The following is a 27471-nucleotide window of genomic DNA, read 5'->3' as shown; positions in this document are numbered from 1 at the left end:
ACCTACCTATCTGTACTACTAAATTAATGTCTGCAACTTATCTGACACATAAACATTTAACGAGCATTTTTAACAGATCATTTGCAGGCACCCACCATGACGTGGAGGATAGTGGGTGCATTTAAAGTTATTGTGGACACAGGATGCCAGTTATAGCTGTGAGAGCTCCCAGCACATATTTCAGTAGTTCTAACCACTAGGTCTAGCTGATGGTATCCACCATTAAGCCTCAGATGTCTCAACCTGAGCACCCAAAATCTTGGAAATTCATATTAAAGAGCAATTTCCTCAATCTGATTCTTTGCATGTCCCAGGATAGCTCATAGGGCCTCAAAAATGGAAATGAGAATGCAGTCCAGGAGTGCAGAGGGCTTTTAGTCCAACACAAACACAAGCCAGTCCCTCCTGTTAGCAGTTACCACACAGTTACTCTCACTAACACATAGCACTGGGGGAGAGGAAAACTTACACTGTAAATTACATGGGAAATCTATTTTTTGGCGTCGTTTTCTGCTTGTAGAGATACCAATATTCTTGTATTTCACAGAAAACAGTGTCTGAGGTTAGTTAACTAAGAGTCAGCCTTTCCGAAATAAGATATAAACCAAATGCTTACCGAGAGTGGCAGGCTTCCGGCGCATGGAAGCTCTAATGATGTCTGCTCCGTGTATCTTATCTCTGTGCCTCTTTGATTTTGCTTCGTAAAACCACTGCCCACTCATATTCTTTAGCTGAACATCATCTTTGACTTTTTCTGGTAAATGCCTGAGGAGGGGAAAAACGAAGAATTTAGATACACACACAATCTACTTACCTGTGTGAAAAGAATAGGCCAGATATTTTTGCTTTGGGGGAAGGGGGGGGTGGGTTTGTTTTGTTTTTTAATGCTGTCTCAGCATGCTGTTTCCATCCTGGTAATCTCCTTTTTTTAATTATGAAGGATAACAATGACCTGGAGAGGGAAGAGTCTCAGCCCTGTCACCGTCAGTAGATCAGCTGAAGTAACTTGGAAAAAATGCTTTGATAGGATACACTCTCAAAAAAAAGACAGGTCTGGAGAAGTCTCCAGTAATTGCAAATCTTGACTTCTTGTCCCCAAAGGTCAGTTTTCCAAGGTTAAAACTGAGATAAGTTAGCAGGACAGCACAAGAAGTCTGTGCCAAGATTAAGTCCATGGCTGTTTGGGGGCTCAGAAGATGTCTTTTCAGGCTGTTCATATGCCAGTACTTTTACACACACATTCCAAAAGTGTACTGGAAGATGGTGCCATCTTTTCCATACGTTACACAAAACCCCTTATATGAATACAATGAGTTACAAAGGAAGACAGCATCACATGACAGAAACGGCAAAATAAGTTTGTGCAATTTATTGATCTACATGTATGTACCACATGAAATGCAGCCACTTTAAATACCGTGAAGGAAATTTTTAATAATTTTACTTCAGGCTTCAGGGTCACTCTGCTTCTACAAAACATACTTTAATAGAATAAGGAGTTGCTGTGTGCAATTTGAGAGGTTGTTTTCTTTCCTCATTAGGCATAAACACAGTAGGTATATGCTTATACATGACTTGAAGACTAACCCACAGACCAGGAAGGTTACTACACAGATTTAGAGAGTACTTAATCAAAAAAAGTCAAGTCAGGTGTCATCTGCCTTTTCCATTTATGCCCTTTCCTTCAGCAAAACAAGCTAATAACGGATCCCAAGGGAGAAATCAAAACAAATCAGGCTACTCAGAGACTTTAAGGCTAAATACAGTCCATAGTGCTGTGGGATGGTGCTACCTCCCACACACCTGATGGCCATCATAGAATCATAGAATGGTTTGGGTTGGAAGGGACCTTTAACAGTCATCTAGTCCAACTGCAAGGAGGTTCATGCCGCTTTTATATTGCTGACGAGTATAGAAGAAGGAATTTTAGTGCAATCAAGCAGCTATGATGACAGTCATTTTATTATAGGTTGCAATTTGACTGTCAAGTACAGACAACCATTCACAGCAGAGAAAGGACACTCAGCCAGTCCTAACCCCCACACTAAGCTAGACCATTCTCATCTATCATTTAACTGCTCCTTCATACTTGTATGGCCAGAAGTGAAAAGGCTTATTTGAAAGCATCAGCTATACTAGAATTTTCATACCCAAACTTCTTTTTGAAAGTACTGTCAACAGGCAGCCCCTCCTAGGTGTGTAAATAACTTCTGTCTCTCGACTCGGCCATACACAGTCGAGGCTTCCAGGAGCTGAGGTCACCATTGGCATTTTTAAGGCCAAGATTCAACAGTCCATAGCATTAGCAGGCCATTTAAAATTTGGCTCTTGCTTATAACTGTGCTTTTCCAAGAGCCAAAATATGTTCTTCACATATGCCTCAGGTCTTCCAGGTTGGAGCAGGAGCACAGCAGTAGCTTCCTTCTGTCTTCAAGCAAACGTATTACTCATGTATGAGCCAACTCCTCATTGCTCAGCCAGTTTATGAACACAGCCAGCTGGAATAGTGGAAATATGGAATGCAAGAATTTTTACGCAGATGACTGCATCTCCCTTTCACCTTCTCTCCTATCTGTTATTTGTCTTCTCAGAAGAGATGCTGCTTAGGGCTAGGGACTGGCTTTTCAACTATCTGTACAGCCTGCAGGGCAGGTGAGATCTGACACCAGCTAGTGCTTCAGGGCAGTATGATAACACGTGCCAAGGAAGGTTCCCTAGCGGGAAGTTACTGAGTCACAGGACAAGTATTCATTCAACACGCTTACCCCAGACACTGCTCACTCCTTTCACCTTTGTATTCAGCTACTGAAACTAGGGTGTGGTAGGAGACCTTTACAGGTCAGCTCAGACTGATAAATCACTGTAGAAGTGGACAGGATCCCAGGCCCCTCAGCTGTGTCAGCCTATTTAGCTGCTTGTTGGACTCTCAGATCTGTGACGGATTAACATAAGCAGGACAGAGACAGAGGCACGGATTTGTCATGGCTCTAAACTCATTAAGTATCACCCATGGCCAATGCTGCTGTTATTTTGGCTGGAAGTGAGTGTCAGGCACTTTGCTCCCACCCCTGTTTGCTGCCTATGGAAATTTAGCGTACCTTAACTCCACCAGCTCAACAGGCCTTCTAGACTTCGGGAGATAATTATGCTGGATAACAAAGGTACAAACGTGCTCTCAATTTACACAGTACTTCCTCCACAAACGTCCTGTCTGACTGATAGGGCTTGTATGTTAAGACCTGACAAAAGCTCACAGCAGCTGACTTACAAACTACTTTTGCCTCCTCACCTTGATAGCACTTGACCTTTGTTAGCTTGGCTTCCCTGTCTCTTCAAGAGAAGTATTTCACCTCTCAGTTCCATCTTTTGAAGAACTAAGAGCAACATAAATATTAAAGCTACTCCCAGATATTCCCCAGTCACAAATAAAGAAGCAGATTTCCATTATCAGAAAGACAATTAGTTCTGGGTCTTGGCAGGGAAAAGAGCATTTACGAAGCCTGTGATCACCGACATAGGCTTGTTGCAAGAACAGCTGCTGAGGTTACAAACCGGAATTTTTACAATGCTACTTGAATTCTCAAGCTCTACTATGAGCAGGCCTTAGCAGTAATATCAAACTGCTTGCACTGCGTGGGCCTGTTTCACTGTCAGGCATTAGATTTAGATTGTGGTTTACCCTGAAAGGTATTGTGGAAAAATCAGACTGCAGCCACAGTTTTCCACTGCTACATACACCTCCCAGCACACCACAGCAGGATTAGAAGCCAACAGTTGATTCTACACTAGCTCTCCAGTCAACAAAAAGGCTAACCAAGTTGTCATTATGTTTTCTTCTTCTTGGTGACCAAAGAACTAGTAGGCATCCAGATAAAGAGTCAGATTGCAGGCTCAGTTGCCAAATTTGCAATTAGGAGAAAATGCAATAATGGCTTTACTTATGATGTAAGGATGTATTCTGGAGTCCCCCAGTGGCCTGTTAAAATGCCAGTCTGCCTATGTTGCAGTTTTCAGAGTGCAACAGCCTAAAATTACAATAAAGCTAGTGCCTGTTTCTTCTATAGGACCATTAAACTCAAAATGAAGGTCAGAGCTAGAAGGAATTCACTCTAAAATCCTTTTAAAATAAGCCCGAGTTCTCCCATTACTTACCATGATTTTTCCACTACACCTAGGCAAAACATTTTTGATGGGAAGGTGATAAATTTTTCATCCACCAGGGCATTAAGTACATGGAGAATTACAGTGAATGGGCATACAGAGCAACTGTAATGTAACGTCCAGCACTCTGCAGGCAAACAGAAAACCTACACATGTATTAACTGGGTTGTTTCTCCCCACCTCCAGAACATCTGATAGTGGGCTAAATCACATGGTACCACTGTAAGGCAGGAAATCTGCTCCGATATAATCAGTCCCTGTCTTCCTATCAGCAAATCCAGAACGGTTTATCTTACGCTTTGGAGGCTATTGTAATAGCTCATTGCATGTTAGGGCAAAGTGATAATGACTTCTGTTTCTTTTTTTGAAACAACCATCTAGCAATATATACCTGTATCTAAAACTGTTCAGCTACATCCTCAGCATCTCTTAACTTCTTCCTCTGTACCCCCTTTATTCATAGTCCATACTACAAGCCACTACAGAATTTGCAAGATGTGACAACTGACATCTTAACTTCTTTTATGGCCTTATTCCTCAACTGACAGCTTAAACTGAGTTTGTCAGACAGAGGAGTGTATGGTAGCAGCACATTCTGGGACTTCTCGTGACAAAACTAAGAAGCATTTAAATCAGGGTCTGTATTTGGCTCAGAGACACAGATTCATTAGCATCTCACATGCCTTATTCTGAACACATGGAAAAAGCACCCTAGTGACTGGTGGCAAAACAAAGGCTTTTTGAAGCCTGATACCACCATCTTATCTACAAATTCACTTCCAAAACCTCCCTCCTGCAAATGAAATACCAAATGAGTGGAGAAGGTGAAAGGAGAGATAATTTTGAAAATTTACTCTCAATTCTATTTGCTGCAAGCAAAGCCCAACCAACAAAAAGACAGCAAACAATTTCAGTTCTGGGTCACTTTCTGGACACACAAAATAAACTTTTTGTAGTATCACTCTTAGAATAACAGGAGAAAAAGGATATTAGACCAGGCGTTATAAGTGTCGACTTGCCACTTAGATTTTTGTCTACTTCTTCTTAGGGAGTGGGAAACAGCCGTAAAAGGTTTACAAGGCAAAAGGAGTAATTGTTTAAACATTCTACATTGCACAAGCATGCCTCTTCAGTCTGCACATATCTAGATAAGGTGTAGGAAAAGTCTGTTCTCTGACATGTTAGACAACTACACCCAAAACATTTGCAATGGGTAGTCCCAAGTAGAGAATACGGATTATTTCTTTTGCACGTTTGCTGCACACATATGACTTTCAAACAAAAAAAAATCAGTTAATATTTGATTGGTTTAAGCAATATAATTCTAAACTGATCGAGGGCTCTACTAGGAAGAATAAAGCAAACTAATGGGGTTATGCAACCTTTCCCCATCCTTGTCATCAAAACACCTCATCAGCAACACCTCCTTTGATTCCTGCCTCCGGGGTCTCTGAATAGCAAGGTTTTGGGTAGGCAGAAGTAGGTGGAGACATGAGAAAAAGGTGGTCTAGTTCTGTCTGTAGTCATGCATGTTCTTCCATTATATGCCTATTTGGAAACCCGGGTGTGTTAGGTCTACTAACAATAGCCTGATAAATTAATCACAGCTAGCATCTTGCTTTTGGATCCTCGGAGAAATAACTAGGGTGTAGTCAACACAAGTCTTGATGACAAACAAGACAAACTGACATTTATTCTGAAGTCAGAAGCGAAGACGGACACATCCAGACCTGGAGCATTAAAATGAATGAATTACATGCTCATAGGTATGAGACAAGTCAACCGATTTTGGAGATGAAAAGTGAAAACAGGCAGCTCTGTTGTCCATTGAAATACGGTCTTCACCAGAATGTGGAACCAAAACTACTATCCCAACACATTGCTAGATTAACCCTGCTGTGCATCATTTCTCTCCTAGAAGATGGCCACACATGGGACATCAGACTGGCATGCTGTCCCCATGTTTCGTTTAAAACACATACACATTCTGCACTGAAGATAGTCTCCTCCATTTTCACATGCTTTTTTACTATGTCACCTGCAGTTAGCACTCAGACTTACTCATCTATTAGTAGTTACACTGTCAAGTTTGCAGTAAGGTTCATCTTAAAAGTAATATGTTATAAATCATGTAATTAGATACTCCCTAGGCAGACACAGGGAATACGTAAATTTGTTTAGACATTTCTTGGTACAATGAAGCTTGACTTTATTCCATTCAGAAAAATCTGTAGCAAGACTGTTGAGGCTCCAGAGAACAGGAGGTAGGAGTCTTTCAAGGTCTGTCAGCCTTCAGTTTCTATTAGCTTCCACTTGTTTCATTTCTATAACAGCCTTCCACTACTTGGTTTGTCTGCTTGTTTTAAAGGATTTGCATAGAGGCTTCCCAATGGCTTCCCCTCCCTCTTCATACGCAACCCAAGTAAACCTGCCATGGCGGGGGGGCGGGGAGAAGACACCAAACTGAACCAAGATCACCTTCACAATGAAGGAACACCTATCCTATGACAATACACCTTTGGTATTAGCCAGCGTGGACAGCGGTACAGAACAACCTGAATCGGGGGAGAGGCTGCTAGAATGTATGTGCATTCATTCACAGGTTCTGCTCAAACACAGTATTCCCAGTATTTTAAAGCCTATAAAAGTAGGTGTATGAAGCATAAGAACAGCCCTGATCCAATGACATCCCACAGGATGCACAAACAACTCCAAGTGAGCAGAAGAGCCTGCATCATAGCTTGCTTCACACTACCAGTAAGAGTATATCCATGAAATTGATGCTGTGCTAAAGAACAGGTTGCATTTTAGGATTTTGTGTGAGCTACAAATCAAGACTAACCTACTCTGAAGCCAAAGGCTTCAGTTTGGCACTGAATAATGCAACACAGTCCCAGGTACAAACAAGTGATAGATCTTACCAAGACAGGTTTTGTACTGTAAGGAAAACCATACTTCCTGAGGGAGTACTCAATTTAGAGGTTAAAAAGCCTTATTAGTATCCACTTATTCCCTAAAGCACACTCTTGTACCATACAAAGTAAACTCCATCTCACCCTGCTTCACTAGCTGTTCCAAACAAGCATCATCCAGTCAAATAATCCATCTGCTAATAGTTGACAAGTTAGCAATCAATACTGGGAAGAAAAGGTATCAGCCCAGCTCTCAGTCCAATGCCATGTCTCTTACTAAGACCAGTAAGTAGGGTCTCTTCCTTAACCCCAGTTACTCCACAAGATTAAGATGAAAACAGTCCTAAGAGTCCTGCTTTTCTTACTGACTCTTCACAAGGCGGGCTGTAGTTCACTGTTACTTTGGTCTGATGAAACTGGCAGAAAACACAAGAGGATGCAAAAAAGCTTTCTGGAGGATATATACACACACACAATTTTTTTTATTTTTTTTCCTCCTTTTTTTTTGTGTGTCTGTCTAGCAATAAATGGAGGACTCAGGCAAAAAAGGAGTTCACTTAGAATAGGGTGGGTTTGTTTTGGTTGGGGTCATATGAACTATATCTCTGCAGAGCAGCAACCAACCTCCCCACCGAACTCACAGTCATTCTTACGTCAGTTGGCTTTCTTAAAAAGCATAATGGCATGCACATTTTCCTAGAGAATAAAATTGCTCTATTTCTGAACAGAAAGTATTATTTGGAACTTCACATTTGGTGCTAAGAAACGTTCATAAGGGGAAATCAATCCAAAAGGCATGACATTGTCTTTTTCCACCCAGACAGGTGGCCCAAAGAGGAACATTCTCATCTAGGTGTATTTAGGTACTTACATACCCAAGAAATCAGCAATGTGAGTGCCACTTGACTTTTTGATTATTGCCAAATGTCTCCAAAATCCTGCTCCATTAACACATTAAACCAAGGACTTCAGTCCCCAAATATACCATTTTAAATTGCTGAAGCAGAAAAAGGACAACACACAGACCAAGTTTCATTTATTTGAAAAGAGTTTGTTGCTGAATTGATGTGCTGAATCCCCTCTGTCTTTGGCAATGGGAAATGCCTCTGAGCTGCTTTGATCTCATGCAACCACTACACAAAGCCAAGCAAAGGAGGGAAGGAAAGCATGAGCAGCAGGCAAGCACAGTCTTATCCTCAAGCTCCTTTGGGAGAGTACTCCAGGTGGTTCACAGTGTGATGGAGCTCTTTCTCCTTCAACAGATCTGCCCAGCTAGAAAGAAATCATTTAGCTATGAGTACGAGGAAAGAGATTACAGGGTGTACCAGATTTGTCTGAAGGTAATCTCCAAGCACACGCTCCCATGTATACACTTTGACCATCACCACATTATACTTACTAACAAGTAAGCCCATTAAAAGTTAATCAGAAGTCCCTGGTACAACCACTAGACACAAGTATGTGATTTTAGAACTAGTTACAAAAATAGAAATTAATTGTTATTAATTGAAACTCATGCTGTTTCTCCTGTAGTAAGTCTGAGCAGTGTGTGAGAGCACATTCTGTTTGACAACATGGGATACTAAGACCTCTCAGTTTGAATTTTCAGTGAAAGAGTTCAAGCCACCTAATTCTTAGTCTCTTACAATAACTTCAGATTAAAAAGCTTTTCTCACATTACAAGCAAGCTCCTTGTTGACACACATGTATGACCTAAAAGTACAAGAATTAAATACGCTGCAAAGTGAGTTTAGGTTTTATGCGTTTTTAAAATCAGCTCCACAAGAATTGTAGGCTTTATTTTCTTATTAGTCACACTTGCTTATTAATAGACTAATTTAAATCCGCCAAGGCTTAAAGATAACATCAGTACCCTGAATAGGACTCCAGAATCATATTGTTAGAAGGGATGCTCTGACAGGATCTTAACATATCCTTAGGAATAAATGTAGAGACAACGGTGATTTGTGGCATCCCTTATCCAGAGTCCAAGCAAACTTTCAAAAAAATTCAATGCGAAATAGAAGGGATGATGGCCAGCCTAAGAGACCTCAGTTAGACAAAGTGCCATTCTGTTTACCGGTCCAGACAGAATGTAGAGCTCATACAAACATACTGCGCTTTTGCCTTGCCTGTAAGCCACACCAATTCCACGCGTTATTTTTCCATTCATTTACAGACACCCAAACTTTTACCGTGAAGTAGTGTAAATGATAGATATTAAGGAATTTATTAGAAAGGGGTGGGTGACTGGTAAAATGAACATTTTTGCAGATATTTAGCTTTAGAAAGAGTCCCTAAGTATTACAGGGCAATGTGAAAGAGTGATACTTCAAATTTATGGAGTTATAACTGGCGCCTGGTTACCTAACTATGCCCAGGCACTACCAAGCTGACACAATCATTTGAGTGGATCCTGAGGATACGTTTTGAAAATTTCTAGAACATTTGGAAGAAATACTCTGGAGGCACAGTAGGATAAAATAGGTAATTCTTTTCAGAAACAAGGTTAGCTTTGACAGCACCTCTAACCTTTTCTATCTTCCATCAGCCCTTTAAACTTGAACTGGCACCCATGTTCAAAACCATCTCCACTGAGAGCTTGCCTCTGTTGAGCACACTTTCAAAACTGTTCCATCTAACAGAAAAGTATTTTATGAAGGTATTAAGAATGTATTCTCATGACAGTCATCGAATGTCATTTTCACACCATAGTAGTAAGTCCAGTTCCCCCAATGCCAATATTCAGCTCACCACAATACCTTAAATATATCCCATCCTGAGAAACAAAAAACAGAAAAAAAAGCCTTCCTTCTGACAGTCTACCTTATAAGTAAAACTGCCTTGAAAAGAGACTGAAAAGGATATCTGTTAAAGCTGACCAGAATCAGAAAAACAACTACACTAGGGTTTCAACAGCCATACACTTCCACTGAGCATTGAGAAAGGTTAAGTGTATGTAGCATTCAGACCTCTGAAACTTTTTTTTTTGCAGTGCCACACCAATGTATGTATTAAAGGCGTTTGGCATAGAGCAGCCACCACCCACCACACAAACAGCTCCACATCAGAATTTCCCCTATCGTTACCCTCCTTCAGTTTACACAAGCAAACAATCCCAAGCGCAGCCCAGGACAGCATTTCCAGGAGGTGCTGCTGGGAAAGGCCGATAGCCACAGCAGGGAACCCTGTTGCAAAGTTGACCACAACAGCTTTCTGCCTCAGACACGCTGGTGCCAGGGGTCAGCCGCTCCACCACATAAGAGTCACCCAACCACACACCAGAACTCCAGACAGGAATATTTCTGTTCCACATTCCTGTGTCCAGGCAGGGCCCCAAACTGTGTTAATTCTGAACTACACAACTGTACAAAGAGTTAGGAGCTATGCTGAAGCTACTGCCAGGAAATTCAGTTATGTACTTAGCCCACTCATTGTTCAATACCTGAAACTCAGCTGGGCCAGGGTATATCAGAGATTCCTGAACAGGAACAAGGACAACAAAATAAATAAGTCAGCAATATTCTGAAAAACTCTTGACAAGCTGTCATTCTGCTCTTCCATTATATGCTGTTTTCCCCCTCTCCGGCAGGGCTGCCATTCAGAGGCTGGCAGCAGCTCCTGGGTTAATGAAGCAGAAAGAGCCATCTTATTGCATCCTTTTTTATTCCTAGTGCAAGGTCTTTTAATTTCCTTGCATCACACCACCTTGTCATCTCAGATTCTTTCATCACCCTTTACCCATGAGAAGAGAATGTCAATATCCCCTTTCCTTTGGGACAGGCCTCAGCAGAGCTCAAAGATAAAGCAGGTATGCTGTTCCCAGAACTATCAGGCCCATTCAGACCAACACAAGGAGCCTGAGGACAGGGCAAACACCTGTTAAAGCACTAAAAAAACCCAAGAATTAAAGCAGACTGCCTATGGAGGCTGCATGAGCCAGTCTAATCAGCTCAGTTTTACTACAGATAAGCAATATTAGGAGCTGTTAACTGAGAAAGGTCTCCGTCAGGTGATTTGTAAAATTCCACTAGGAAATTGCTCAAAGAGGATTTTGTCATGTTACCAGTTTGTCCACACTCCAGGCACATGGCACAGATTATTAGAACACCTTTCAAACCTCAGAATTTCTTCTAGAGGGAAAAAGATTACATTAAAAGACCTCCATTATATACACATACAAACAACACTTTGTCAGGCTATGATGTTTATATGATGACATCCTATCCCAGCTCTTGCAATCTTCCAGGTGTGTAGAATGCAAACTAAAATATTGCATCTCCTTCGGTGGAAATATAATTCAGGTAGTGTTTTACTCTATAATATACAAAAAGCATGTGCCACATCTATGCAGAAAAATAAATTTCATATGCAAGCTTCCAGATTCTCAGAAGTCATAAGATTCAGAAACCAGAAGAGACACTTTAATGTAGAAACCAACATGCTGATTACAGGCTGCTACAACCTGCAGTCCCTTGCATTTTCTACCACACCCTCTTGAACTAGAATTACAAGTAGCAAAAGCAAAGTTATTCAGACAAAAATACTTGTTGACAGCCCTTTCAGACCACTACTGAGAATGGCTTTTTTTATTTTCTGTTCCTTCCCCCAGATACTGCTTTCAAACTTACATCTACAATTACTTTTCCTGAGCACTTTCAAATCTGGCACTGATGTACCATTCCAAACCAATGTTTTTCAACCTAAAGAAAAGAAAATGCCCATTCTGCTACAGCAAAGTCAGTTTTCTGCTTTTTTGAAGCAGGAGACAAAACTATGTAGCAAAAACATCTCCAGTTGCATTAAGATTGGGGGGGAGGGGGGGGGGGGACGACGACGACACGGGGGGAAGTGGGAACATTCCCTGTGATGATTTTTTACCTTCAGCCTTCAGTGAAGCAAATGCCTTGGGAGGAGAAGCCTTTTTAAGCAGGAAAAGCTACTGGTTTACCTTTTATTGCGCTTGAAAGGAGCAAGAGGAATAACTCAACAACATGACCACAAGCTGACTAAATGACCTCAAGGCTGCACAAGCACACTCAGCAAAACGAACACTGCTCTTTGGGCAAGTGGCAGGCTGCTGTTCTGTTTGCAGGGTAGGGTATACCTACACAGGGGGCATTTGTCAAAAAATATTTCTCAGAAGAGAAACATCACAGATGCATCCTGGTTGGAATCATTTTAAAACATTTAAATAGGAAATACATGTCTTCATGTAGAACTCACAATGAAAAAGAATCCTAGAGAAGATACTGAATCAATGAGAGAAAAATGCTGCCTTAGCAGAGACCCGTAAACATCTACGTATTTGTGTTGTAGCACTTTGACCTTTCACCATCTAAGGCTTCACTTTTTATTATTCAGCAGCTCATTATTTTGTGTACCCTGTAATGGATACTTTCCTTCTAAAAAAAAAAAAAGCTGACTTACAAAAATCCTCATTCTTGAGCAGGTAGCTAGCTGTGCTAGCTGAAACCACTATTCAACTGCTATTTACACCTGGGTAGATGGCTTTCTCATAGTCACCTGGGCAACGCTGCGCTCCATGCATGCATTTCTATTCATGCCATTTACCTTAATAGTAGCTCTAGGAAAACCTCCCAGCACACCAAACACTGCAGAATAAAAACACACTGCTTTGTCTGTGGCACCAGAAAGAAAACAGGGAGCAATTTTCTGCCTTAGCCACAGATTGCAAGACGTCTCTTGGTAATGGAGCATAGTGTTGGTACCCCTTCTGGACTACAGCTCCAATGCTCCACATATTTGAGGTATAACTTTATCATTCAGACATACCGCTGACTGCATCCATACTGACTTTTGTTTGTTTGGGGCATTATGCTCCTTTTGAATCAGATCCCCCCCCCATCACATATTAGTTCAGCTTGCAGAGGTTTTGATACTTGCCAATCCTGTTCTGAGGAAACCAAGCCAGATGCATATCAAGGCAGATGTGTACCAGGTGTGCTTGGCCCCTTAGAAAACTGTAAGGGTCCAAATCAACAGTTATTCTTTTGGCCAGTAATGAATCATTTGTGTGGTAGAGGCATTTCATCCAGAGACTATGCTAAATCGAGTCCACAGTAATACTCTCCAAACCACATATACCATGGAATATGGGGCCCTCCACAACAACAGTTTTTATCTACTCCTATGCTCTGAATAACTCGGCATGTGAACTGTGTAGGTCTTCCCAGGACAACCCAGGGCACTAGATCCCTTACCTGACCCTCTCCTCTTCAGCTCTTTTAAGCTCTGCATCACGTTGCAGCACCTTCATTATTGCCTCTTGTTCTTCCTCGGTTAGGAAGCTTAGGTCAATCATCTTGTTGTGTGTAGGGGTTGGTAAAGTGTCCAGAAAGATCTTAAATCCTGCCAAGGATAGTCTTGTAGTCTGCTTAAAAGGTATAGAAGTCTTTCAGCAGGCACCCAGAAAGCTGGACCAGGTTACAGTCAGTGGTTTAAAAAGTCCCAAATGCTGCTTTCTTGCAGTACAGTATATGCATGTTTCCCTAGATGAGAGACTTCTGGGAAAGTGTTGCATTCCTGCTTGCCATCGTAATGAAGTCTTCTCAGCTTGTCCTCTCAGCTCTGCTTCCTGGAGTAACAGTTCATTGACCCAGCATATCCAGTGTTTAAGAACAAACAAAACATCCCCTAAAAAAGAGACAAGGAAGAACAAGCTGTAAGATCAGGGATCAGGGAAGTAGATTATGTATGCATTTTTAATTAAAAGAAACAAGTTTTTCAGTGTGATTAAACTACTTTGTGAAGTTCAAATGGTCACTTCAAGTCAAACCTGTTTCACAAGTCTCTTGAACAAGGTGGCCATAAAAATATATTCATTTCCAATATGACAACTTACACCCTAAACCAAAATCAAGTGTCATTCAAATGATACATTTTAAAGTAAGTGCATTTTAAGTTGCCCTTTAATTCAGCAGAACAATTTGGAGGAAAAGGAATGGAAAAAAACCCAACCAACCAACCAAAAAAATGTCAAGGACACTTATCACATTCATTTAAAGTTTAATCATCAACATCATATTCAAGAGCACATAAGAAGATTTTGTATATGGCTATCATACACAGAAAGACAAAAGCCAGATATCTTGGAAGAAAAAAAAATCCACTGCTGCTTGCAGTCCTGATTCACAGCAAAGCTGTGGACAGTGATGCAGCCCAACATGCATCTGCAGCGTTCACCTCCTGCCAGCGCAGACTTGAATCACATCCATGAACTCTCTTCACAAGGGCTATAAGTTGGATTTTGTTTATTTAAAGAAATATTGCCAGAACTCCAGGAACAGAAGACTTACAGGGGAAAAAACCCAACCACAACCAACCACTTGGGCTTAAACTCACAAGCTTGTCATGCTGTTTTACTCACCCATAGCACATTTCTAGGACACCATATTTGGCAAGTCACCTATCAAACAGAACAAAAAAACCCCACACCTATCACACTGACCTTTTGGACCCTCTTCCACTCCTATCAAACTGTGTGCTTTGCTCTCCACACCCATCTTCCCACTCCAAGTCCTCAAAGTCTCCTTACCCCTTTTAGGAGATCAGAAAGGCAGCAGGCATTACAAGCCCTGGAGGAAAACCCCTGAGGAAGCCATCAGAACCCTGCCAAGTGTAACATGTTGCAGCAATGAGATGGGAGGAGGCTGGGAATGTGTTACAGGAATTTGTATGTTCCAGTTCAAGACTTAAGAGGTGTGTTCTCAAATTGTGCAACGCCTCTTTCTGCAGGATTTTGTCTTCCATTTGTAACAAAAATGTGTATCACTCATAGAAGCTTCTCACACGCTACTCAGAACAGGTTTAAGAGATTATTTCCTCAGCCCTTCCTCAAGTGGGAATTCTATAACAGGCTTTTGACCAAAATACTTTTTCCCCCAAAACACAACACTCCTAACTGAAAGGTCAGGTACCAGGTTTGCAAAGCCAAATTTCTTACAGTAAATCTTTTAAACTTTCTAGAAGCTGCTGTAAGCTGCTGGATGGAGTCACAACTGCTATGTTGTTCTGACTAGTTACCTCGAGATCAAGAGGAAGGGAACCATCTGAGTAATTTCCCTTTCCTTTGGGTGAGCCCTTGCTTTGAGAAGGAAAGTCAGGGTATCTGTGGTCGTCATGGGTTGCAATACAACTTAATTTACAAGATATAAGTGTAATTTTTACTCACATTTTACCTACCACTAATAGTGCATAATTTTGTCAGGAATATGAACCCATGTAGGCCCAATCACTGTCCTACAGAACAAATGTGAAATGATTTCTGCATAACCATCTTCAGCATGTGGAATTAGAAGTCATGTGGTAACATGAACCCCACGGATTTATCCAAACCAAACTGCGTTTACAAGCAGCAATTTAAAATAATGTTTTGCTTCTGGTTTATAGGCCATGGTTCCAGAGGACTATTTACTTACAAGGCAATCCCAATTGTCAAAGACAAAACCCTTTTCTTCAAAAATCCCTCAGAGGAATTAACGGGGAGGGGGTGGGGAGTCAGCTGTATCTAGAGTCAAGCCTTTTAGTGCCTCAGGGTTACAGCATCATAGATGTAATGAAGCCAGAGAAAATTAACTAAATAGCTTGAATTTAACTTAAGACTCAAAGCATCCCTAGCGACAAACCCAGTGAGAGACAGAAGAGAAGCAGATGTTATTTGAGATGTCTCTTTACTAGGCAGCTACCATCACAGCCCTGCAGGTTTGTGTGCACGTCTGCCTGAGGCCCTTGCAGCCCAATGCTGCCATGCAGCACAGGATGCTGACACCATATTGACAGCAATAAAATCATGCAACAAGTCATTATGCTTGCTTTCCTGGCCACAGTGTTCAACCACGAGATTAAAACAAGATACTGGGACTGGCACTACTCAAAGGGAAACTTCATTTCTAAAGATAACAGCATTTCTTACAGCTGTGGAAAGCAGCTGCAGCCAGGTTGATTATCCCCCCAACAGCCCCAATGCCCAACAGCCTTCTTGCATGTGGTTATGTTTGGCTGCCATATTTGTCTTCTCCATGATTCTCATTGTGATTTTGTTCCATAAGGTTGATATAACAGTATCCTAAACAACCTCCCATCTGTAGCTTTATTTATATTTAGAAAACTACAGTTTTCTAATTAGGCATAAGTCAAAAGTGTTTACTATAGGGTCACCAACAAGCGTAATCCTAAATTTGCTGAGGATCTACAACAGCACTCTTTCAGCTTACGAACAGTATGATATCTGTTTTGATTATCATGCAGACACTTTTCACACCACCCCATATAACATCCAGCATCCACAGCACTTATCCAAAGCCCTGGATGCTGACTGAACAGCATGTGCACAGCTGCCAACAGGCACAGAAACTTATGCTGTAATCACAAAACCTGGACAGCTGTGAACTAGCATTATCAAGGATTTTTCTTGTAAATTGGGCAAGTCTCTTGCCTCGGATCAATCAAGATTGTGAGAAAGCTGTTGTAGGCATGGTATCTTACCATGTCTTTGTCTTTATAATTAAAGAAGGTTGAGGAAAGAAGTGTTATATTGTCTATTAGATTCATTTAAAAATCTGTAAGAAATAGTTGGACAGCATTTACAAAACAAGTTGCAAGCCTCACAGTGTCTCACAGCATTCAAATTAATAAAACAGCAGAGGAACTTCAGTTCTTCCCAACTGAGCAACAGTTTGCAAGGGCTGAGCTGTGACAGGCTGTGACAGCTCACAGCAAGCTGTGCTGCTACTGAACTTCCCAGCTACCCTCACTCTGTAGAGCAGTTTCTGCAACTAAGGTTGCACTCCCACTTTGTTTTCCATCAGGTGCAAGACACCACCTACCCTGGTAGGCTCTTAATCATTATTTTTTTTCCACCTGTCGATACCATACAACATGGCTCCACAGTTCACAAAGCTGTGTTTTGCCAAGTTTAACATACCACATCTAAATGAGGCGCATTCCCCTCCCAGTGCTTCAGAGAATCCTACATGAATTCTGATCCACTTGCACTCATCAACTGTATTCAGATCCACATGGCATCATATTAGTTGGTTTTGCTCCCACCCTAGGTTATGATAAAGAGCTTCTCCAGTCCTGAGTAGTGCAGCTGAGACCCTTCAGGTGCCTTTACAAAACTAACAACATAATGTTTCAGCTAAAGCATGTCTGTACCTGAAAAACTGGCCTCTGATCTCACTGGATAAACAGCTGAGAAAACTAGCAATAATCAGTTGGGGTTCCCACCCACCCCCTTAATGTGTATCATCCATATAGTGCAAATTGTATCACATATCACTATGATAAGAAATCTCTAGCTGCTGGAACCATGCCAGTCACAAACAAACCAGAGCAGCTTTTAGTCTTCTGCATAACTAAGAAAAAAACTCTTTCGGTGTGTGGTGTACTCTGCCAGCATCATGAGACCCAGTAATACAAACTGCTGCCAGGCTAGCTTTCTGCAAAAGATTGTTAGCACTGATTCCAAGCACAGACTGTAAAAACTGCTGGCTTTAAGTATACCACCTGTTATAAAACCTAAGGCTAATTAAAAAAAAATTTAAAAAGTAAAAATAGTCAATGCCTTCCTCCACTTCAAGGCACCCACTATTACCACCCCAAGCTCAATTCTTTTGATTTCTTTTTTGGCAATTTTTTTCTCTTAAAAGCCCCTACACATGCCAAAAAACTGAGAGGTCACAACAGTTAGTTTGGTGTCACTGCAAGTTCAATGGGAAGTTTTCCTTTGCCAGGAAAGTTTTCAGACCTAAATTTGAAATAAGACTGAAAGATCCACATCAGACTGATTAAATCACAGAAATTGATAGAAATACCATGTTGACTGATTTCTGGAGAAAGGCTGTCGTGCTATAGACTAACATTTGTGAGTCTTGGGATATTTGGCATGAATTTTTCTTTAAACCTTAAATTCAAGTGAAACCACACAAAAAAAATCTTCCCTTTCATAGAAGACTTCTAATCCCTGTAATAAACAGGAATGTGAAATTATGTTTTATGGAACTCATGCCTGAAAGCTTCTAAGTTTTGGTAACAAAAGAAACAGAAAGACAACCCAAAGGGTAGTTTCACACACGCACTCTTAAGCATTTCACAAATTCCAAATGCTTTAGGCCAGACACTTATCCAAAAATTTTATCTTTAAAAATTTCTCAAAACCTCTCAGGCAGTTATACACCTTGATTCCATTAAGTAAGGCTTTACATTTTTCTAGAACACAAGTCATAACAGAAAGACAACCTTGTCCACAAACTTGTTTACTCTATAGAGGTAGGGGGCAAACAGCTTTCTATCTCCCAAGTATAAAAGAGGAATGTTTATTCAAATACTGCATTCCAAACATTATGAGAGATCACATTAAGAGGTACCACAACCGTGGTTTAGATTTTAAAGTTTTTACTCAGTGTATATCTATAGGGTGTAATGAGGAGAGGCAAGGAAGAGGTTGGAGTAGTTTGCATGGCTGACATTTAAGTTCATCAACAGGATCACAAAACAAACAGCAGAACCCCAGAGTCAGCTGTTCCATTCAAATCAACAAGATTTCCTTTTGCATGCAGAAACCTCATAATGTCCTAAATTTACATTGCAAAATTACTTTTCAAGTGCTCCTTGTACAGTAGACCTAAGCAGCTAGAGCTTTGCTCCAGAGAAACTGTCTCACAGCCAGTGCCTTTCTAACAAGAGGAAGAGGGTGACAGCAAATCCTACACTTTTGGCTGCTTTCGCACCCCTATTTGTGCCAGCTCCTTCAGTTAAACAATTACCCTGCAGGCCTGGCTGATCAGTGACTCCTCTGTGTACATCTCCATCCCCTAAAGCATTCAGTTCCAAGCAACCTATTGGCTCTTAAAAATGAGAGGGATTGGTTTTATGCATTTAAAGCTACGCATTTTCCTAACTTCATTTCTCCACTGCTACAACATACCAGCACTAGCAACGAGGATGAGTTGGAGGTCCAGATATAAGGCAACAAGAAGCTGAGGAAGACAGATAAATGTAATTGTGTAATATAACAATTTGCATCTGCAGAAAAATTCTTTCTCAGAAGTAACTTAAGTTTGGCCTACACCCACTCTCAGGAAATAAAGGTTTGTTATTCTGAAGCAAGGAAGCCAAGAAGAACACTAAGAGCAAAAAGCTTTGCAGAATTGGCCCCTACCACCCTGAGAAGTCACATTAGGCAGTAACAATACCTCTGACCAAGCCCTGCAAGCTACAGCTTTGCAAAAACAACCACCAAACAAATCATCACACTCTCCTGAACAAACTTGATTCTCCACTGACATTTAAGCAGTACAGTCACAGTAATTCAGCACCACCCTAGGTTTAGAGAACATAATTTTTTTGTAAATACATGAGGCAAATCCCATGAAGGGAGAACAGCTAATTCAGCTAAATTCCAGTGTTGGCACAAGCAGAAATAGTTTAAGATGGTCATGAACATATTTGTGAGGAAGATCAGAGGATTACGGATTTCTGTTTGAGTAGTGGAGAAAGAAAAGCTATTACCTTCAAGAGGGGCTTAATTCATCATTCAAGAGCATTTTAAACATGGTTGCCTGCAACGGTAAGGATGTGAACAACTCAAGAAGCCCTGTTGTCATTTTATTTCCTGAAGGGGCAGCAGGGAATATATTATCCAGCAAGATATGCATATCTGTAGCCAATCCAGCTGCTCTTTCAAGAGGTGTTATCAGAACATTTTCAAAATTATAACAGCTAAGTGCACACAGCAGATCATATTACCAACAGGCTCAGAGATTAACTTAGAGTATTTGCCAACATGTATGTTTAGTCAGTGGGAGGTCGAGAAGTTCTTATCTAGCTAGTTGTGGAGAGCTGGTGGAACAGGGACCTTTGCAGAAGTGGGGGATATCTATAATAAGGCAACACTGAAGATGCTCTCACAAACACAGCAATGCTTCATTTTATTCCAGTAATAAACCGATGTGTTCTCCTGTGCAATGTTCCTTACAATACAGTTAAGGGAAAAAATCTACCTATCTGCAATTACAGGACCAGATAACCGCTCAAAACAGCCACAATGGGGAAAAAAGTTACAAACATGATACCTAACAAGCCTTGCTCACGCTTCACCTTTCCTCAATAGTACCAAAATGATCATTGTTGGTTTTAACCTGCAAAATGGTTGCAATCTTAAAATACTCTCACTGACAGCCTTATATAATGATCTTCAGCCAGCTGGAAGAGGAAGAAATGCTGCTAAAATAATACAAGCACTTGACAAAACGCCTGTTTTTCTCCAGGAACATTTTGCTGGTCCACACGACTCTGCCTGCAATTTGATTTTACTCATGTTTGGTAAGGAGGCAAGACCTTCATCACTTTGAAGGCTATACAGGCAATTGTTCTGTTTTACACAAAATTTACTCTGAACAAGAGAGCAAAATGTTAATAAAAGAAAGAGGATAAAAGTTAACTAAAAATTGGAAAAGAAAAGAGTAAGTTGCTTTGGTTATGGCCTAATCATGTATGGCAGCTTGCCTTTCTTTCACAGGGCTTGGATATTGGCAGCAGTGCCTAAGAATGTCAATCTCTATACCTGTTATGGTATACAATCATTAGGCCAGTGGTTTCAAGAGGATGTGGTCTCTGGAATAAAAGGCACGTAAATTAAAGAGAAGCCTCAGAGAAACACACCTAGATTTTTCTTTTCCTTGTGACCACTGTTTGTCAGACTAACTATAGATGCCCTACTATTTATTTCACATTACCATAAGTATAAAACTACTCAAGAAAAAAAAAAAAAGAACTAAAGATTCCAGCAGGTCAATATCAATAACATCAGCAGATCTCATTACAAAATCTGATGTTCTTCAAATCCAGTTGTATTTCCTTGCACATCATACCATTGGCACTTTGTTGTGGTTAAATCCCAACAGGCATATCGCTTGAACTAATAACAGTTCTTTTGTGACAACTCCAGTCTTCTAGTAGCTAATTCTTTTAATCAAGAGTTACAGTAAAAAGATATTTTCTAAGGCTAAGGGACTTGAAATATAATAATGAAGGTGGCTCAGTCCTCTGGATCGCTGAAGGCAGAGCACTGCCTATTGTGTAAATTATTCCCACCTCCCTTTACTGAGGGACTAGACACCCCCCAAAAGCAGAAGTGGAGGGGCTCACAGGACTCAAGCTCCTGCTGTCACTTTCTCATTCTTCATGTCAGCATTGGCATTAGACCTACACAGGGTCCAGCTTAAGAGATTGTTTTTATGTCTTGTTTGAAAAGACTTTTAAGTAAAACACTAAAATGTTTAAGACAGGTCAGAGGCAAACTGATTACCCGGTGGGACCAAAGAATCATAAGTATGGTCAGGAGATTATCCGACACTTCTGCATTTAAGAGCTAGCTCTTTCTGAATATTTTCCCAACATAATTACAAGACAGATTCAAATCCTAGCAAGGAAGTTCCACAAGAAACAGCCATAAGATCATCTCCCCACAAAAGCCATTAAACTTACCATGCAAGTGATTAATTCCTTAAAAAGGTTTTGTTAAGATGTCAATGGCTTCCTTTCATTTTACAGGAAAGGAGTGCTCACCCTTTCTTTCTGGAGACTGGCCATCTTAAATGCACAGATTCAGTATGGAAGATAAAAGTGAGAATGGGCCAATAGCACTTCCATTCCCTTCTCATATACTTTTATTGCAGAGTGGGAAACACACCTGCTTTTCCTCTCAAATGCAGTGCCCCATAGAGAACATTTGCATAGAACCAGGAGCTGCTGGTTTTCTTCCTTTTCTTCCCTTGCACCACTCTTCCAAAAAATATATATATTCTAGTTTGAGGTTTGGCATTCCCTGCATCAGGCCAATGAGCATTGTTTCTTGATGCAAGTCAAACAAAAACATTTGTTATGTACTAGGAAGTTCTTAAAATAAAAGAGACAAACCAAAAATTATTTTAAAAGGCTAAAGTAGCAGAATTCCCCCAGGCAGACTGTGCTTTGAGTATACTTCTCCCTCATTTAACTTAGGATTTCCTTCACTTAGATGCTTGTACATATAAGAAATCTGAAAGGAACTCCCCTGTCCCCCCCAAACAAAAATATGGTAACAAAAGGAGTATCTGCCTGGTTTATAATTTTCCCTGTGCTACTGGAATTTCAAAAAGGCAACTAACCCTACATTCCCCTCCTCTTTGCATTAAAAACCATCCCAGATTCTGTGAGCAGTTATAGCCCTCAGAAAATCACACAACTAGTGATTTACTTTGTTTTCTTCCTAATCAGGTGTTCATAAAGTCTTTCTTGTACTTGTAGGAATACATTAATTCCCTTGATATGGATGGTCGAAGAGCAGTGCTGTGGAATTGATAAAAATCCCCGCTGTAAAATTTATTGTTCTTGGTTTTACCAAATTCTAGCCTTAAGCAAATCAAAGTTGCAATGCCCCCAATGAAGATATTGTAGAGACTTCAGGGGAACTATCCCACCTCTACCATGCTTCCTTGCCTTCCTACCATTTAGGAAGTTCTTTTTAATTAGCACTCTGTTCTGAAGTTGTACCACTCAAGGATGGAAGTGTGCAGAACAGTGAGATTAACAAGTATTTCCTACCAGTGGCTACTGGGAAGTGACACACTTCCTGCATCTTGGTTAGATAATCTTTTCTGTATGAAAGCAAAGAACTGAGCTGCAGTTTACACAGTTACTGTGTAGCTCTGATTCTTTGCTAACACAGGCTTTCTATCTAACAAGAGGACTTTATTAAGAGGCTAGCAGCACTGATGCAAAGAAATTCATGTTACGAATAGCAAACACGGATTTGCATTCAAATACTTACGCTAACTTACTATGACTAATGCTCAACCTGCTGAGCTAATAATAAGACAGTTTGTAGAGCAGTTTCAGTCTTGGATGCCAACTGGAAGACTCATAAGTATACAGTTTCTGAAGAAACTTTGAAAAAGGTTTATTTCAAAGCCTGTCCACATGACTTCTCTGGTCATTTTTATCTCATTGTTACAGGAATCCATTAGTCAGTATCCATTGCATCCCTGTGACTCTAATTAAAGAGTCCCCACTCTCATTTGAGTCAAGGTGATGACCCAGTTGAGCAAGGGCAGCTACCATCATGGACAGACTGACTGTCCTCCACTTTGTTTGTAAAACTACAAACCCATGGGTTAATAGCTTGCCCCTTTTATGCATCCCTTTGATCTGCTCTAAAGCACTGTCACAGCACACTGCTCAGGTCACTGGTGGCAGCACATTTCTTCTGCAGGAGGGTACATAATCCAGCTTTGGGGCACATGTTGAACACAAAAATGTGAAATAAAATGGACAACATTTTACATCATCTTTGCCTCCCCTGAGGAAGGCCACTGATCTCAGCTTCACCAGAGCAGCTCTGCCTGTAGCCCAACACAAAACTGAGATCACACAATGTTAAAAAAGGCACTCCATCATTCTCAGACACAATTAACTGTATAAACAAGTAGCTGTGGGAAACAAAATCATCCCTTACTCACCTAAATCACTCCAATTTGTCACTGCAGCCCCCTACTTTTCAGTTAAACAGGGCTTGTAACTACAGCTCAGAGTATGTGCACAGAGAGCCAGTGAACAAAACAAGCCCTTTGGCCATCCTTTCTCATGAGATGACTGACTAACCGCTTGCCTTAGACACTCACTTGTGCAAGTTTTTAAGGCTAAAATTATCCACCTAATAATTGATGTAATCTGAAGGCTACTAAGAAAGCTTGCGTCAATTAATCCAGCCCTTGTTCCAGTAACTGAGGCACACACCTACCTGAAAACAGGGTTTCACACAGAATCCAATTACCAGCAGAAATCAGGTGCCAGAGGAATAAGAATACTCTTTTTGTATTTAAGCGTAATATATAAAAGGGTCCTACAGTTATAGAAACAATACATAAGCTAAACAGGAAGGTGGAAGAAAACGTACTTTGGCCACTTCCAGATAAGTTAAAAATCAAAATAGTTAAAAAAAGCTAACCTAAGGTCTGCAGATAGACTAGTCAGAATCATGTCTCTTCTCAGTCACTGTAATTAGTTTAACCTTTGCAATGAAGTTTTTATTTCAGAGTTACTATTGGACTTTTTAATAGATGCATTAAAAAAAAAGCTTACTGTTGCTCCCTGTTAAGGGGGAAATCACTCATCTTCCCATGCATAACATTGTTTTAATGGATAGCCCCATCATATCAATATTTTTTCTCCTAGCAGGTTCATTCTGGCTCAGCTGAAACAGCAAGCAGCGGCAATCCTCCTTAATAGTGATATTAAATTGCAAGAATAACAGGAAGTCTATCAGCCATGAAACCTTCACTCATGAGATTGTTTGCACTGCTGGGCTGGGCTCAGTATAGGGGCCAGCTCTCTTTAATATCTTTATTGATGATCTGGATGAAGAGATTGAGTGCACCCTCAGTAACTTTGCAGATGACACCAAGTTGGGCAGAAGTACTGATCTGCTTGAGGGTAGGCAGGCTCTTCAGAGGGATCTGAACAGGCTGGATCCATGGGTCGAGGCCAACTGCATGAGGTTCAACAAGGCTCAGTGCCAGGTCCTGCGCTTGGGTCACAACAGCCCCACGCAGTGCTACAGGCTGGGGGAAGAGCAGCCGAGAAGCTGCCTGGCAGGAAAGGACCTGGGGTTGCTGGTTGACTGCTGGCAGCGAGCTCAGGTGGCAAAGGCCAAGCACATCCCAGCTTGTATCAGAAATAGTTTGGCCAGCAGGACTAGGGAAGTGACCATCCCCCTGTACTCAGCACTGGTAAGGCCACACTTTGAATACTGTGCTCAGTTTTGGGCCTCTCACTTCACAGGGGATGTAGACATGCTGGAGCATGTCCAGAGAAGGGCAGTGGAGCTGGTGAAGGGTCTGGGCTACAAGTGTTATGAGGAGCAGCTGAGGGAACTGGAGGTGTTTAGTCTGGAGAGGAGGAGACTCAGGGGGGACCTTATTGCTCTCTCCAACTACCTGACAGGAGGCTGTGGGCAGGTGGGGGTCAGTCTCTTCTCCCAGATAACAAGCAACAGGACAAGAGGAAACAGCCTCAACTTGTACCAGGGAAGGTTTAGATTGGATATTAGGAAAAAAAAAAATCTTCACCAAAAGGCTAGTGAAGCACTGGAACAGGCTGCCCAGGGAGGTGGTGGAATCACTGTCCCTGGAGGAATTTAAAAAAAAAAAAAAAAAAAATCACATAGATGCAGCACTTAGCAACATGGTTTGTTGATGGTTGGACCTGATGATTTCAAAGGTCTTTTCAACCTAAATGATTCTATGATTCAATATCATGCAAAACCCAGTCTTTTCCCCCAACAGGTACCACTCCAACTGAATACTTATGGCCAGATCCAAACAGAGCATTCAGTCACCAAAAACCAAGGTGCACTATGATGCAAGGAGCCTAAAAGGGCATGGTGAGAGCTGAACCCAGTCGCTACACAACTGTGAGGAGCACAGAACTGCTTCTGTAATAGCCTGCAGTAGTTCTGCATGAGGTGTGTTGTCAAATCACATGAGTGGGATTTGCCCTCTAAATGATGCTGAATAGCTCAGGGATAGGAAAGGAGCAGAAAATTGTGACTGAAATTGTTTCTCAGACACAGGTAGCAAAATCAGGAGTTCAGTTTGTGAGGCTGGAGTATGGAGTATATGCTTGTCCCTGAACAGGTATTCAGTTTTGCAGGAGTGGCTCATTCTTTAAGAGCATAGCTATGCAAGGTGTTTGCTCTGTCTTGCTCAATGACAGAGCACATACCCAGGAAGCAGCCAAACCAGAGCCCCCAAAAATCACTTAACCCAAGTGGATTCAAATTCACATCCCCTTCTTTACCAAAATATGACAGTCTGAAGGCTACACTTGGTTCACTTTTAACCCTCTCTAGGGCTGCACTACCAAGGATTGAACCACCCATCTCACAGAATGACTATTAAAGCAATGTCACAACAAGCAGAAGCAGGAAGCCAGGTCTACTTTCTCTCAGTCAGGCCACAACATCACAAATCAAGCTCGCTCTCTGTCTCGGCTTCCTTCCTTATCCAGCCAGCCCTGCATTCCTGGCCACACAACAGTCCAGTTCTAGTAGAGCAGAGGGAACAGGAGAGTAACCCGAGGGTATTAATTTTTTTAATCCAGGTCTTTTAATCTCCAGAGGAGTGCTGAATCACCATGAAAAAAGACAAGATTAATAGAATATACGTAACTTTCAAATTCAGCATGGTAAAAAAAAAAAAAAAAAAAAGACCGTAACAGTTTTGTGTGGGCAGGACCAGAATAGAAGTCAAGGACTCACTACTTCTGGTAGTCTCATAAATTTCTGCCTGGGACTTACACACATACCTTTTGCTTATGGTGCCTGAAGCACAATTACACAGGATTTTTGGACCTCACCCTTAATTTTTCATAACTGATATTCTATTTCTAATGCTATTTTTGAATCACGTAAAGGCATTTAAAATTCAGTAGAGAAGAAAAGCATGGAGGTAGAATTTAACATCTAAAAAGCTGATGTCTAAAACTATTTTTAACCCAGGAGTTCTTGAACATGCTGATCCGCTTCTGGAGCTTTAGTTACATGGCTGAGATTATACAGTCTAACTGTAGTCTATGCAGCCTGTACAGAAGTACATCACTGCCAGTTTGTCAGAATCAGATATTGGGCAGGCAATTTCATATGGAATTTACTGACACTCAGTTTGATCCTTTGATAGAACAAAAGCATTAAGCCATGAGTTTAGGACATTGTTCTGCTAGTTACTCTGCAAATAAGCATCTCCTTTGTTCTTACCTTTATTTTTACTTATATACATGTATAAGCATTTATAGACATATAAATTTATTTATAGATACAGCCAAACAGAAACACAGGGTTTCCTTCACTTGGAGAGAGAAAGAAAAGAAAAATTCACTTTTAGAAAATTTATACTATAGAAGAAAAGGCATATAGCAAGACTGAGAAAAAAATTGTCAAGTTCATTAATTTGGTGTATATGCACAGGAAACTGAGAAGTATTCAAGTCAAAAATTGTCTGGCATTACCATCTAGATAAGAAGCTATAAAGTAAGAAGAGGAGAGAAGTATTCTTTTCCTCCCCCTCACACATCATATCTCTTCCCCACTGCTCTCAATGCAATAAACAGAGTCAAGTTACATATAGCAAGGAAACCTCATACCACGAAGTAAGAATCTAGTACAGCCAGTTGCTGTACCCAGGTGTATTGGAATGACTCTCTACCACAAGAATGAAGCATGAATAAGTCTGCTAACATCAGTTGTCACTCACTTTATGCCCAAATAAGCTAAAGAACAGAGTACAGGCATTGGAAGACCAAACTAACAAGCCTTCTTAAATTGACTTATGAGCAACCC

The 27471-nt window shown here is 41.0% G+C and overlaps 1 protein-coding gene across 2 annotated transcripts in view; it reads right to left on the bottom strand.

Annotated features, from left to right (window-relative positions):
- Positions 1-27471, bottom strand: part of SYTL2 (synaptotagmin like 2) — a 64528-nt gene that overhangs the window by 34395 nt on the left and 2662 nt on the right. For both annotated transcript variants that reach the window (XM_056329019.1, XM_056329018.1), the window contains exons 2-3: positions 13298-13730; positions 617-765 (exon numbers count right to left, since the gene is read on the bottom strand). In XM_056329019.1, the coding sequence (XP_056184994.1) occupies positions 617-765; positions 13298-13398 (250 nt within the window). In that variant the 5' untranslated portion in view covers positions 13399-13730. The remainder of the gene's footprint in view (positions 1-616; positions 766-13297; positions 13731-27471) is intronic.

Source organism: Falco biarmicus, chromosome 2 (genome assembly GCF_023638135.1).
Source record: "Falco biarmicus isolate bFalBia1 chromosome 2, bFalBia1.pri, whole genome shotgun sequence".
NCBI classification, from domain to species: Eukaryota; Metazoa; Chordata; class Aves; order Falconiformes; family Falconidae; genus Falco; species Falco biarmicus.
The sequence above is the reverse complement of the archived record's forward strand: the minus strand, read 5'-3'. Positions and strand labels throughout refer to the sequence as shown.